Here is a 15,891-nt window from a genome sequence, read left to right as displayed (position 1 = left end):
CACAATGATCGACACCTCCGCGTGTTCCCCGTTACGCTATTCAAGCGAGGAAGACGCTATTGTGAAACGAATCCGTATACTCTTAAAGCCGCTCGCACTCAAGTTTCCTTCAACTAGGCACTGACGCAATTTTTTTTCCCACTGGAATTGGGAAACCCTTCACCGATTTATTATAAGTTATAAATGATGCTTGAGGATGCTCGAACATGTTTTTAACCGCGCCGGACAAAGGAAGATAAATGGGGATTGTATTTCAATGAATTATTATTGAGTGAAGTCTTAAGAAGTAAAAAATTAATGTTTATAGAGTATAGAGTTATCCAGCGTTGAAAATTTTGGCGAAGCAGTAAACATTAAAAACGCGAGACAAAATATTTGAGACCTAGTCTTGACACAATTTTTTATTGTGTTTTGACTATTTTAAATTTTGTTAAAAAATATTATTGTGTGCCGAGTGAACGAAGTTTAACTGGGAACAAATTTTTTTTATTTTACTTTTAAATTGCGAAAAAAACAAGTTTCTTTTTTGTTCAAATAAAACAAGTTATTAACCAACAGATTAATGATTTTTCTCCGCTACTGCGCTGTGGAAATTGAATTACCTCGGAAGCAGTAGTCAAGAAGGAAAGGGAAATATTGGATTAAAGACACGTCCATCTCTATGGGCATTGAATAGAACGAAATGGGTGCATCGTAATTCTTAGCTCTCCAAAAAACGGGAAGACTAAAGTGAAATTTTTTGGAACAGATATAATTTTATAAATTAATTTTATAAATTAATTAATTTATCATTAATACGAAATAAATATTATATCATAAATGTTGAAATGTTACGTCAAGAAACGTAGGTAATATAAATTTCATATTATGGAGTTTATATGTATAAAATATAAATAAAGAACATTATTTGCACTATTTACATATCATATTTACATATGAGATATTATAGATATTATACTCATATTTACACATGATGTAGAATAATTTATTAATTTTATAATATGAAATCAGAAACATCTCTTCCCTTACGTTAATGATCAATTGTGATAAAAATTTTATTCCAGAAATATAAATAATATGTAAATTCTAGATTTTATTTAAAAAAACGTATAAGATCAATCTTAGATATTTACTTATACATATTTGAGAGTTTTTAAGAAGTAAATAACGATATAGCTCTCGAATATATAAAATCTCATGTATGCAAGCCTTTAATAATTCTTGACTCATGTTTCATTTGTGTTTACAAGCGCCGAATGTATGGGCGGATGTTGTTATTGTGACATAGAGAGTATTGGTCGCCTTCTAAATTCCGGAATATGTTCTGCAGCGAACAGGAGATACCTTGTCGGTGCCAGGATGTCTGGAGTCGTCTCTGACATCGACCCGGTCTCTTTCTCTCGCGAGGAACCAAGGTCGTCCATCGAACTGACCTATAATCCCGATTCGCGAATCGCGCATGACCATGTGCCCGTTATCATCGCGCAATGCGTTTACTTTATCGCCGATATCCCATTCGAGGCATCTGTTTTTCGGCAGATATCCTCAGATAGAAGACAACGAATAATATCGATAGTTATTTCTTTACAGGGCGATATAGGATCTCGACATTCTCTATTTAAAGTTCGGAATGTACGAAATGTCAAAAGACTCGATTTAGAAAGCCGACGTAAAAGGTCTGATCTTTGTCTCCGGTAAATCCCACATTTATCTTTGAACTTTGCTAGATCTAATCTTTAATCCCGAAATTTGCTTTAAGTTCAAGGATTAAGATAAAAAATTTTATCATCTTTTTCCTCATCCTGTCGTACGCGCAACTTACCTATTTATGTAAGTTTTCGAACAGTTTAAGAACAACTTTCGCTTTATTCGCAGGATCTAGCGCGAAATTTCTGCAAATTGCAGTTTCCTTCTTTTTTCTTATTCTACAAATCTACATCATCCCGACGAAGCACTTGGAAAAGTAATAGCAATTATTATTTGCGTTGGTGCGTCGACAGTAATTCCGATAAAGTGCGCTCCTATCCGGCGCGAGGGTTTTCGTTTCATTTCGTATTTCTCCGAAAGTAGAAACAACTAGTCTCCCTCCGTTTTTCCCGTCAATGAAATACGTTTCTCCCGGAAGAGTCGCGGGCGCGTTTTATTTCTCGTGCTTTCGCCGGTGCATCGCGCTTGGAAATCGCGCTGCAGAAAATAACAGGTGGTTTTCTCGCGCACTTAAACGCTGGCGTATCCGATGGCGCTCAGCCACCATCTGTGCGTTAAAATCTGATAAATAAAACAAACGCTCGCCGCTTTATTTCCACGGTCGTGGTTGCAACGGTAAGAAAAGCCGGAAGCTTTTGCATATTTTTGGAGCGTTTCACGGTATAAAATTTTAATTACATTATCTACGCACCAGTTTTACAATGGAAATATATAGCCAAAATTTTTTGAAAAAATTACAGATTAACTTCTTTGTTTCATAATTTTGTGGATATTCATAAAAAACATGATAAAGACATTTTCTAAACATTGATCAGATTTGTTATAGAATTACAGGATTTATTTGAGACATTGGAATTTTTTTGCTTTTACAATGCATTGTAATCAAGAAAAATAATCAATGAACGACAGCTAACAAAATAACGATGAACAAATATCCCGTCAGAGAGACGTCATATAAATTTCAGGGTTCTATTATTTCGTCGGCCCGTTAAAAGGGGATTTATCGCGAGGTAAATGCAGAAGTGATATTTCAATGTTGACCAACGCAACGCAAATGCGCGATACCAAGGTATCGCGCGACGCGGACGCCCCGCTGTAAAATCGTTTATAGCCATCCTGGCGGAATTTTTATTTGCGCCCTTATACCGGCAACGCGCGATGAAATATGTATATCTACGAGAATACGTACTTTACGAGAATTCCTTTCTTTCTTTTTTTTCCTTTAACGATCCGCTATATTCCATTGTGCCGCGGTAGTAGCGACTGCGACCGTAATTCCGCCCTCGCGAGAAATTGAAAACTCGTGTATTTTACCCCGCAAGGATAACAACATTCCCTTCCGTTAGTATCGAGCACACGGGAGATGCTATGCCGCGGACAATTATCCTCGTACGCAGTTGCCAACTTCCGTATATATTTTATTAAGTCGCGCGCGATATGTCCCACTCGCAAAATGAAAACTCCCTCAAGGCGGTGTTAAATTAGATATAGCGATCTGCTGCCTTTATGACGTCTGTTGAAAATGATGAAAGAGGGAGAACTCAACCAAGCTTTTCGCGCTTCCAAGGCCATAAATTTCAAGTAAAAATTAGGGATATTGAGCCGTACACGCGTTACTCTGCAGCTAGTACTTATTGATTATTACAATTATATCAATTGTGAAAGAGGTAACACGTCGAAGAAATAATTCATTTCGACATAAATTATAATAAAAGATTACACTTCTTTAACTTCGCATATGGCGCCGCAATTCAATATAAATGATGGATCGGTGACTTCAGAAATATATCAGGCGTTCTTCGTTTTTCGCGAGGGTATAAATCTTCTTATTTTCCTCGGAGATTGTTTTGCGTGCTTTTTCCGCGCAAAGTAGCTAGAATCGTAACTTATCCAACCAAACGATGAAGCGAGATGGAAAACAAAAAAAGAGAATGGGATAATAAAAAAATTTGAAAGCGCGATCGACGAGAGGGTAGTTAGGAAAAGATAGGAGAAGGGAGAGACCTCGTGAGAAGTAAAACACGTGCAAGAACGTTAAGAAGATCAGTAAAATAAATGCGCAGAATATAGAGAGGTCGGTGCAATGTGTGCTTTACGTCGCGTCATTCATTTCGACGCAATTCAAATTGTTGTCAGTGGCAAAATAGTTCGAGCACAGTTGTCAAAAGAAAGACCCTTGAGCTTCCCGCACATTTTTTTTTCTGATTGTGGGGACGATTATATCTTCATAATATTTCGAAATTTTAAGATAAGGTTTTATACATCCGTCCGAATGAATATTTTAGAGTAATTATACTTTCAGACGAAAGCATTTTTTACTCCATCTAGATGTAGGTATGCATTGAAAGATAATTGAAACTATTTCTTTTTCATCAATGAGTTAATTTGTGATACTTTCGTGACAGTATCAGCGAAATAATAATAGAGTAATGAAATAATAACCAACTTGTTTAATTTGTGATAATTAACAACACTAGTTAGCTGCGACGCGGTGACGTAGTTGTAAACATACATGCCGTATTATTAATTATTGTATAATAAATAATTATTAAATGTACTCTGTACGCGTTAATTAAACCGCAGAACAATAAGAGATCCGCAAATTATTAGTCGCAAATTTACAAGTTAACGATGAAAAGGTCCTTTCTTCGAGCGTTTGCCGTTTAAATTTCAACTGTTATTATACACGTATACGCGTAATATAATGACAGTTAAATTATATATAATAAAAATATATATATTAATATATATAAAATAAAACATTTTTTATATATTAATTTTAATAATGACACATATTCGACTAGAACACAGCAATAAGTAATTAATTTCTTCAATCAGGAATTGAAATCTGTTCTACAATAATTAAATTACAAACATAAGTGAATAAATCAACAAGTTTGCAAACTTGCGCTTCGTATTAAGTTAAAAGCGACTGCTTGGGTCTGGACATTCAACATTAGCATAGCTTTCTTGTTTGATGCCGGTAGCATTAATCGCTACGTAACTTCAGTCTGTACCAAGTCCGCATTAACATCGCTGTACAGTGCACGAATCCGATACCGTAGTCAGCGTTTTATTCGTTGACAGCTGTCGTGGAGTCAAAGACTTCAGTCTCGAACACGAGCGCTAAGGCAAGCAAAGACCCTCGCCCAGCTTCGTAGTTCGGCTGAATTAGCAATAAGGAGGCAGCCTGAGGGATTTGCACCGTGTTTGATTTCGGCAAAAGTACCTTATGACGTTTGCTGAAACTGTGCAATTTATGTCCGCGCGCATTCCGCTTTTGACGACCCCTCGAGTTTTTTCTTTTTACGCTTTACGGATTCGAAGTTTGCTCGAAACGTGAAATATGAATATGGCTCAAGTAATCGTGAAGAACGCAAACTTTCGCGACGAGTGCGTTGTATATAATTGTTTATCCCGGAAGCGCCGTCGTCGCTTTCTTGAAAATTCTGCTCGGACAAATATAAATATTTTAATTATTACTAATTCCCATACGCAGTTTAACGTTTTACGTTTTAAAATACATCTTGACGCTGCTTCAATCGTCACTTGACGCATAATCGACGTAAACTTCACTGACAATATTGCACGTGCCATCTTATCGCGTTTATAGTCAGCACGATATCCGTATAGCGGTGAATCGATTCCGGTCGCGACACTGCGACTTCATAAAATTTCGCTATCGCAATTCGGAACGTGAAAATCCTTCGAAGCGAAAATGGCAGTTCACGTCCGGCAAAAAACGCACGTATGGCGAAACGTTATGACATTTTAGAGAAATATTGTCTTCTCCAATTCTACTTTAACATTTAGATCTCTATTTTACAGCACATTTTAATTTGGATAATATATATTATAAGTAAACTATTGACAGACGAGGATAAAAGAATGTTCCGCTTAATATAACGGGGATTTTATTTACTGTGATAATTATTTAAATAATTGGTTAGATTTACTACTAATTTGAACCTTTATAAGCCAATGTTGGTAATTAATTCTGTGATAAGCGAAACACATCTGTCTTACGCATTACTTTACTACAATCCGATTTGTATTATTAATTTGCAAAAATTTAATGCTTCTATAAATTACGATAAAATAGGATCGAGATCTTTTCTAATATTTCTGATTGAATCTATTACTGGCATGCTATAATGCGTTATAGTACAAAAAGTTTTAGACGATGTAACAATTTCAATGTTTAACTGGTTTAACATAATTGGAAGTGCTTCTTTCATTTAGATAGTTTCATAATTAAAGCGAGAAATTAAAGAGGGTTGACATACAGGGGAGAAAACCGCGCTTCTGTAAAAGATTTTTATGGCACGATAAAAAGCACATATAGCATCCCCAATGCATCGAAAAGCGACAGCTTTTCGTCACATATCGCTAGGGTGAAATAGGATTTGTTACGCACCGGAAATCCGTTTCATTGAGAAGATTCAATAAAAACGCGCATGTGTGAAGCCCGATTTTTTTTTTAATCTGCACAAATAAATTTCAAAACTCTGGGAGCTGTGTACCTTTTTTTTGTTCATCGTACGTGATAAAACATTCGAAACGAAAAAGTCAGGAAAAATCGCATTCGGTGATACATGAAGCGTGGAGAACGATATGGTCTTGACAGAAGTAGGAGATATATAACGTTGGCAAGGCATAAATTCAAGAAATCTCTGGTAATTAGAAATTTTTCACAATATGGAGTAACTCAACCGCAGAAACTAGCGCTGTTGTGTCAAAAAAGAGAGAATAACTTTAGGAATAAAGTGACTCTTACGAAAAATGTACCTTCTTTCAGCTAAAACTGCTAAAACTCAGCTTTTCATATTAGGAATTATAAGAAACAAGATAGTTTATTACACTATTATATTATTATTTTATACAATTATAATAATTCAGTGATTGCAACAAAAACTGGTAAACTGTTATCTGATTAAATTATTCATGAAATTATTTTTATTGTTTGATTAACGCACGTTTTATTTAACAACTCACGACAGCACATTCTCTTCAAAAAACTACACGTGAATTAAATATAATAACTGAATATTACTGTATTACTATCAATACGAAACAAAACGCGAGTAAATGTAAATCGGATAAAAGTAAACAAATTGCAAATGCAGCAAATATGATTATTCAATCAGTTTGCGAATGCATATTTAGCTTTCGCCCGTGTACGAGAATATATTCATTACGCGCCGATGCAATTACATATTCCTTTTAGCAATTTCTCGAGAAAGATGCCAGGAGACTTGCATTTTCGTGCGAGAAACGTTAGACATTTCTGCAAGGCGATTCGCGAAAAGATAAGTCGATTTTACGTTTAATTCCGTTATTCGTTGTTTAAGGACAAAGTAATAGGATTTTTATTTGAAGAGATTTTCCTCTCTTTAATTTTATTTTTCTAAAGTGCGATACATATTATTTTTCCTCATTAATGACGAGATTTGTACTGGCATTGAAATATTAAGATTAAAGCTACTATCTTGCCACGCTATTCGCGGGAGAGGAAAGTCAAATATGGCACGTCGGCACGTTCCCGCGAGGACGTACGTGTTCCAACGTATCCTCATTACATATTACGACTGCACATGTTCCGTATGCGCGCCATACGCTCCTTCCGCACCGGAGGTACTCTCGTCGCAATTTCCTCGTTGCATAGCTAAATGATTCTAACTGGTGTTGTGCTTGACGCCAGTCATTTCGAATGCTATAGAACAATGACAGCAACACATGGGACTTAACAAAGATTGAGGAAGATGACTGATGAGGATTCAGGATTCTCTTAGCGATATGGAAAGCGCCATTCACACACACACACACACACACACACACACACACACGAAACACTTGACAATAGTTTAAGCCACTTTTGGAATTCTTTTTTTTTTTAATAAAAAATGCACGAAATGTAATAATGACGATATAATATATAGAAACATTCGTCATCATGACGAATGTTTATCTCTCGAAGTCTTCTCGAAAGTCTCGAATTGCTTTGTTGGCTCTTTTCCGCGATGCTGATTGATTCTGTTGCTGCGCTAACTTCGTGAGCGGCTGTCATAGCATATTTTGACAGTTGTGTGTAATATTAAAGCTAAATAGCGCGCGCGAAGCGCGCGTCTGTGATGTCTAGTATAATGAAAAATTGTATTGATTTCTCGAAAATAAAAAGAGAGATTTTGATAAACACATTTTATACTCATTGAAAAGAATTATATAATATGTGCAAGTTTAGAAAACAAAAATATAATAATTAGTACTTGCAATATAACTTTCAATACCTATATTACGTTTGTCATGAAAACTCATTCGTGACACGTGTCATTCATAAATGTATATATATGTATATATATATATATGTATATGTATACAAATTGATATCACAAATATCATTTGATACACCGAGTGTCACCTGGCATCGAGACATGAAACTGCAAGGTGTTTATCGACTGCAACGTCATATACGATTTTCCGATGCAAATTGTCTTGTAAAATGTTATATGCTGCTTCCACAAATAATTATATCACGAATCTATCATTTTCACAAAAGAGATAATTTATTTTTTTGTCGTGGAATGAAATTTTATTTTAGTATTAGAAATTTTTTATGCGACTCGTGAATGAAAAGAAATCACACAGAACTTATTATAATAATTACAATATTTATTATCACAAACTATGAATTACATCGTACACAGTAATGTAAGAAAAGCCCGTTCGACGATAATTTATTTCAGTCCCTTCTAGTTGGCCCTGTCGCGCGGTGAAATCACAATCGCTATACGAATATCTATTGACAGATTATAACGCATTATTATCTTTACGTGATTGCGTAGAAAATTCGCCTTCGCAAAGAGGACCGAAACACTCTTTCGAGAATCGTGATTTACAGTGAGATTTTTCCCCTCAGGTCTCTCCGTCGCCTATTTATTATTATACACGATATGTCGCCTGAAAATTTCATGAAGAAGGCACCCTTTGACAGTGAAAATTATACACTTAAAAATAGATAAAAATTATATTGTTTTTCATAAAACTACTATATACACTCACAAACTAATGAAATTGTAAATGCTATAAAATCTTCATATCTCGTGCTATCTCGTTTTTTTTTTAGCTCACTTAACGTCTCACGCGTATTATAAAGTGCTCGTGTGATCTTCGAAAAATTTTGTCGTAAAATATATTTTTGTATATAAAAAAAACAATCATACAGTTATAGCTATATAATTATATAGAGCATGTATATAATTATTTAAATATAGATATTTTTTAATACATATATATATCTAAATAATTATACATAATTTTATATATGTATAGAATTATTAATATATGTAATTATATAATTATAACTACATAAATTATATAATTATATATATTTATGGGTGTTTTGTGTGATGATAAATTGGGACGATAAAACTACAGTTCGTACGTGGCTCCGCAGTTCACTTTCGAGAAACGTGCACGCTTTGGAATGTGGCGACGACGATGCAAATAATTCTAGGACGCATTTTCGATCGATGTAAGTTGAATTATAAATAATTTAGAGGTTTTCCTCTCTCTCTTTGTCGACTGCTCGAAGAGCTCACCGAACTGTAGTCGAGCCCATCGAACTTCACCACGCTAGATCGGAACTTTCGATTTTTCGTCAATTTTTTTTCTTTTTTTTCGTTACTTTCCCAAAACGTTGCTCTCTTCTTGCTGTGAACATTACGTATATATAAAACAATTACTGCAATTTGCCTAACGATAAGAAAAAAAGAAAACGAATTCTTAAACAATAACAAGGTGTACCATGTGCTGCTAAGAATCACATAAATGCTCGACGTTCCCGTTCGTCGTCTCCGTGTCTCGATATTACGATCATCCTCTTCCGACATCGCGAGAAACCGTAAACGCGTTTTCCAAAACGTTGGTCCGTCGGAACGACACCGGCTTTTGCCTCCGCAGCTTGTGTCATCGATCGTGTTTCAAAGCACGATTTAATATCGGTGTACGTCATTTCGCCGAGTACAATTTTCGACGCCACTGATATGCGAAAAAAGATCTTGTGTCGAACATCGCGTTTCATTTACTCGAATAAGCATAAGACTAATGATTCTGTATACTCTTGACATCTAAATGAACTCGGCAAAATTGTACCAATATTAAAATCGTTGCTTTGAAGGCGCTGCTGTCGCAAACGGTTCATAATATCTCGTAAATCTTCTCCGTTTAGTACGATCACGCGGAGCGATCTTTTCATTTGTCAGAGTGAATTTATGTATATATATACGTCGCACCGATCGATAGCGCATTATATTCACGTCGTAAGTGAATAGTTAATAGAAATTTCATAATTTCCAGCGGAATAAATTTTCTCTTAGCTAGTTTTAATTATTCTCATATACGTATTAATTTCTTCTCTCATATCGTTAAAATATCATCATATATACGATAAACTCTCTCATGTATAATATTCTTGTATACAGTCAAATTATTAAAATATCAATATGTACTCTCGATATATGGTCAAATCTAGAAGAATTGAAAGGGTATATTCGCTTGTCGCTTGTCAATTAATCGATTCCGCCTGGAATTCGTCGCATGAGAAAAGCGATTATTTCGTATTTGACGCAAACCTGACGAGCAACGGGGTCATCGCGAGTAGACGTTCTGCGACGCGTTGCACTCCCGCAGACTTACCCGACCCGTTCGGCTACAATTAATAGGAAATTTACTCAACAGTTTCGCATTGACTGTGACTGGATCTCCGTTGACACCTCATCACATATGAATAGTCGCGGCCGTATAACGAGCTTCGCCTCTTCGCCAGCTCCATTGGCTCGGACGATACTGAAAGGTCAATTCCGTGATAGATGAGATCAGTAAACGCAAAATTAATATATCCGGTATTAAGAAACCAATAAGGCCGATAAGTGGAAAATCCATATTTAATAGCGAATTAAAGCGAAAAACGATTATTGATATTCCAATGATTATACAGAATAAAATTAATAAATTTACATAAATAAAACAAGAGAGATCAACAATCAAGATTTAATTTTCAATAGGTAACAATAAAGAGGAAGCAAGTAAATATTTTAATCAGCAATAATATCAATGCAAACAGTGATAATGGAAAAGAACAACAAACAGAGAAAAACAGTGATCATTACTCGTTTATATATATACTATTACTACAATTTAATGATATAATTTGAAGAGAACTAGTCTTACCCTGATCAGCATCTGTCCCGATGCGCTGTGAGGGTTGCGATAAGCGTATACTCCCCAACCTGCGAGACCCACCACTAAAGCGACGACGGTGAGAATGCCGATTATTCCCGAAACGCCCATATTCACCTTGTTCGAAGCTAAAAAAAGGAACAGAATAAATTGCTTAATGCGACGAATTTAATTGCTAGTCGCGTTATCCTGGACTTGAAGAGAAAAGAGAGATTATATATTAGAGCAAATAATACGTGTAATTCGAGTATTTCAATTAACGATCAAACGAGCTTCGAGGTCGAACCAAGAAGTTGTGGGAATTACGCGGACTAATTTCAACCGGTTCTAACATAATCTTATGCGTCTTGCCACAAATTCAATCAATAACTCGATGCCGCAACAAACGTTAAATGAGAATACTTACGAGGGCTCTCCAAGGAAGATATGCTGCCAGATCGCTCTTGCTTCGCGCCCATCTCGTTGGTGGCGATCGACTCCTCTGGATGCACGTGGCCATCGTGGTCATACTGATCGCCCCTGTAGGTTGTAATCTGCGCCGGACAATTTTCCATCTCCTTGATGTTACGTACGTCGCAACCCTTCAGCAGCCACTCCTGCCTCTGTCGGGACGTGCCGGTGCTGCATTTGTTCAACTCCCGGCACCACTTGCAATCGAACTCGGGCACCTTCGTCAGGCAGTCCCGGCAGTTGTCGAAATTCAGGCACGTGGGCAATGCTTTCAGGTAGATGACCGTGCAGTTCTTTATGTCCTGCCGGTTGAAGTTGACACGGTGGTACTCGTAAATGGTTTTCCGCCGTACGACTGCGAAGCGAGATCAGCGAATTGAGTTTTTGAGGTGTATCTTTAAGTATTCAAACATTAATTCGCGATACGTCTATTTAAATCGCAATTTTGAGAATTTATATCTGGACTTTAGTGTAAATTCGACATTATTAAATACACCAAATGATAAAGATAACATCTTGTAAACTTTTGTCTCGTAACTTTGATTACGGAAGTGGTAGACCTATGTCCGTCATCGTGGAAAGTCGTAGGAATTGTTTTACTTTGTATACGTGCACAGATAATTTCCGGTCGCTTCTAGAACGTCGCCGGGACCGGGTCCAGTTAACATCGTCGCCTATTCGCGTAGTAGTTTCTCTGCGTCCGACGATCAATAGCGATGATGCAGATATTATCCCGCGATAGTTACGCAATGGACAAACGGACAAATTGAGTAATAAGCGAGCGAACACTCACAGAACACGGTTCGGTCCATGATATAGGCGTCGCTGACGCCGACCTTGACGGGATGCATCGTGTCCACGATTTTCTCGACCAGGAGCGGTATCACCGAATAGACGAACACGATGTCTCCGTTCTGATGCAAGGTCACCTGGAAAGTGAACGCGCCGGCTTTCGGCCTGTCCTGCAGCACCACCTTTTCCCATTCGACCGTAAACGCCGTACCTGTCGCACAAATAAAAAAAAGGGAATATAACAATCTCGCGCCGCGAGATCAGGGCACGACTACGTTTTGCGTTGCGCCGTGTTTCTTTGCCACCGGTTGCTTGACGAGGCGTGTAATTACGATCGGCAAATCGTCGCGCCGATTTATTCTTCCTCTCTCACCCTCCGTCTCCCCTAGAGGCTGCTGATTGACTACTGACGCGATCGCTTTGCGACGCGATTAGTTCGGCGAGAAGAAAGGATTTAGAGAAAATCAGCTTATTCGAAAAGAATTCGAAAAGCCTGTCGAATGTTTTCAAAAAAGCATGCGGAATTTTAGGACAACTCGCTTATCGTAATAAGGTTTCTTTAAATCCTAAAGGCATAAATTATTTTAAATTTAGCCACACGGCAAACGCAAACACGCGAAGGATTTCTTAAATGACTCGGCCGTAATGGGCCTTCGATGGTAATGATTGACTTCGGAAGAAAATGTAAGAACGAACGTCCTTCAGATGGCACGAAAATACCGTCCGTTATTCGAGATTCCGATGACTCACCATTGTCAGCGTACTTGACGTAGCTGGCGTTCGACAGGCGGGTATCGAAATTCGCCATGAGCGGTGCAATGTACTGGGTGGCGGCCAGCCAACTGTGCACGTAGTCGCCGGTGTAGAGAAAACCGCCGGTGGCGATAGTGATATTGCGCACGTTATAGCCGTAGAATGGGAAATCAAACTTCAGCTTAACGGTCTGCAACAACGTAGAAATCGCGGCTCAATTCTGAAACTTATCCTTAGCGGAATTAACGATTAACCGATCCTTACGTTTCTTTTACATGTAAGGTCTAATTAATCTTTCGCTGCATCAACAGGGATTGAATATTGCAAACGTATATATACGTCATATCTGTATTTATACCAATCGCTTTTTTCTTTAATTATTATAAAAAATGAAAAAAAAACGCTACATATATATATAATAATCGCCATTTTCTATATCGCCATTTTCACTTTCTCACGACAGTCGCTATATAATGCGAAATAATGACAAGCGAGTCTCACCGCGGCACGTCGATGGCTCTGACTAAGCAGATGATTGACCCTAAGATCCGGGTGTTTGTCCATGTCGACCCAGTACTTTTTGCAGATACCGTCGTTGACGATAAAAGTGCTGTTGTAATACTGATGCGTGTCGTAAACCGTCTTGGTGATGTTGTTCTGCGTAAGCGTAGTGTTAGTCACGTCGGAGAATTTGCTAATGGAAATATCGCTGATGTCGTCGGATTTTATGGCATCGTCTGCCGTGTCCTTTGCCGCCGACGGTTTCGGCTGCTCCATCTCGCCGACGTCGGTGATATTGCGAATCGTCAGGGTGCGATTTGCCCATGCGTGCAGTGTCGCCTGCGAACGGATGCAGAATTGTTAAACAGTCACGTATATCTGTACAATTGACAAGGGGAGAGAAGTTTCGCTTTACGTGCGAATCTCTGGACGTAAAAACAACTCGATAAATCCACCGCACTAATACCTACCGCGTCGGTTGCAGGATTTGCTGCTTGCGACGCCTTCTTTTTAAAATCCGGCTTGAGACTGGAAATAGAATCAGATGGCCGTACAGTGGTGGAAGTGGCTTCGCCGGTCGAATAAGCCGTGGAATATGTTACGTCGGGGGATGCGTTGGTCGTGTTCGACGTCGCCGGTTGTGTTGGCGAAGCTTGTTGCTGTTGTTGCGGTTGCTGTACCTGCGGCTGCTGCTGCTGCTGCTGCTGCTGTTGCGATGGCAGTTGCTGCGATTGCTGCGGCGGTTGCTGCTGCGGTTGTTGCTGCTGCTGCTGCTGTTGCTGTGGTTGTTGCTGCTGCGGTTGCGGCTGCGCCGATGATTGATCCTTAAGTGGTTCTTCTTTCTGCTCAGTCGTCACTACCGATTTGTCAGGCGTTGCACGGCGCACCCTCCCTACATTCTCGTCGATTAGTCTGATATGTAAAGACTGGTGATCGAACGATGACTTGGCGTTCCACCCGGCGTAACTGTAGTAAGAGTGATCTGCAATACAGGTGAAAGCGTAATCTATATTATGCCGTCAAAAAATCTTGAGAAGAATACTGAAAAGAAATATGTTTTCTAATATCTAAATGCATATTATTATATTTTAATCTTTCCTCATCGTTTCAAGAAGGATTAAAAAATAAGAAAATAACATTAAGAAATTTAATTTGAAATTTGCAGAACAAATTTTAAATAATCTCCAGAATTATTTAGACGAAGAATAAATTCCGGTCTACTTTAGAATCGATCTTTAATGGATTGAAGTGATTTATTAATTATGCATTAATCTTTCTTAACTAATAACGCAAGCTTATATAATCCACTTATTCTGAATGCAGTGAATAAAAAGCTCAGCAGATAATATTATAAATAGGTCATATTCTTTTCTCACAATCTGGTGAACAACCGAGATTGCTTATTAGTCGAAATTAAAATTCAGGTTGAATGCAGTTAATTAATTAATTAATTAATGATTAAGGAAACAATTGATTAATTTTAGTGTGTTTTTTATATTTGATTCTTCTATATCTAACAGTCAAGCTTGTGGAGAGAGATACGTGCCGTATCTATCGCGAGCGAAAGAACTCGTCTCGGCTCGTCCTTGAGCACGCGTTGCAATTACGATACTACAACTGATTATTGAATGATGACTAGACCCAATCTATGACACATACATAGACTGTGTTGCATCGCGCGTGCATTGTCTCCGGTTCGCACAGGCTCGCCGAGAGTGATTCCCTTCGAGGGGATCGGGTGTCCATTTAACCGATGCATCAACGTCAAGCCCATCGCCGGTGTCCGAGATCAGTGCCATGAAACGCGGATTAACCTCGATTTCTACGCTCGCGATAGCCGCGGCGCGATTAATGGACAGTTCGGGGGCAAAAGTGGCACGGGACAAACTTTTCACAACCCATCGTTCACATTAAATTCGTTTTTCGGATCCTTAGAGCAGTTACTATCATGCGCGTATCTTTTTAACATATTCGGTATTATTCTAGTTGCAATTCACCGGCAGCGACATAAATTATATGTCTCAAATTATATTTCTTTATTTTATGGGCTAGTTTTACTAACGCAAATTAAATTTTGAAGTCAATGTTTGCTAGACAGAATGTTTCGTAATAGATAGCACAATAATCAGAACAGTGGTTCTACATGAAAAATAGATAGAAGATATACAAAATATTTCATACGAGATTTTCTTTTTGGAAAAATTGGAAAAATGAAAAAAATTTTTTTTATATATTTTTTGCTTATTTTTCGTAGATTTTCATTACCTCTCTGATTGCACCGTCTATTACGAGACACACTGCGCCAAACATATTTAGCTAAGTGAAATTGAGAATAATTGCTTATGGTAAATAGATTTATTAATAAATCGTGATTACTAAATTCCGTGTCGTAAAAGAACGCGTGTAGAATCGTCGGCGAAGAGGAACGGAAAGTTAGGCGGCACGATCGAC

At 37.8% G+C, this 15,891-nt stretch overlaps 1 protein-coding gene across 1 annotated transcript in view; it reads right to left on the bottom strand.

The window, feature by feature from the left end:
* Positions 1–8,355: 8,355 nt before the first annotated feature.
* The window catches only part of L(1)g0289 (plexin domain containing lethal (1) G0289), a 32,543-nt gene continuing 25,007 nt past the window's right edge, over positions 8,356–15,891 (bottom strand). Inside the window, exons 2-8 of the mRNA XM_077424062.1 lie at positions 13,911–14,422; positions 13,441–13,779; positions 12,937–13,129; positions 12,188–12,397; positions 11,351–11,749; positions 10,936–11,072; positions 8,356–10,551 (exon numbers count right to left, since the gene is read on the bottom strand). Of these exons, the coding sequence (XP_077280188.1) occupies positions 10,483–10,551; positions 10,936–11,072; positions 11,351–11,749; positions 12,188–12,397; positions 12,937–13,129; positions 13,441–13,779; positions 13,911–14,422 (1,859 nt within the window). The 3' untranslated portion in view covers positions 8,356–10,482. The remainder of the gene's footprint in view (positions 10,552–10,935; positions 11,073–11,350; positions 11,750–12,187; positions 12,398–12,936; positions 13,130–13,440; positions 13,780–13,910; positions 14,423–15,891) is intronic.

The sequence above is a fragment of the Temnothorax americanus genome, unplaced genomic scaffold (genome assembly GCF_048541705.1).
Source record: "Temnothorax americanus isolate GAGA-0224 unplaced genomic scaffold, ASM4854170v1 Scaffold11, whole genome shotgun sequence".
In the NCBI taxonomy this organism is placed as follows: domain Eukaryota; kingdom Metazoa; phylum Arthropoda; class Insecta; order Hymenoptera; family Formicidae; genus Temnothorax; species Temnothorax americanus.
The sequence above is the reverse complement of the archived record's forward strand: the minus strand, read 5'-3'. Positions and strand labels throughout refer to the sequence as shown.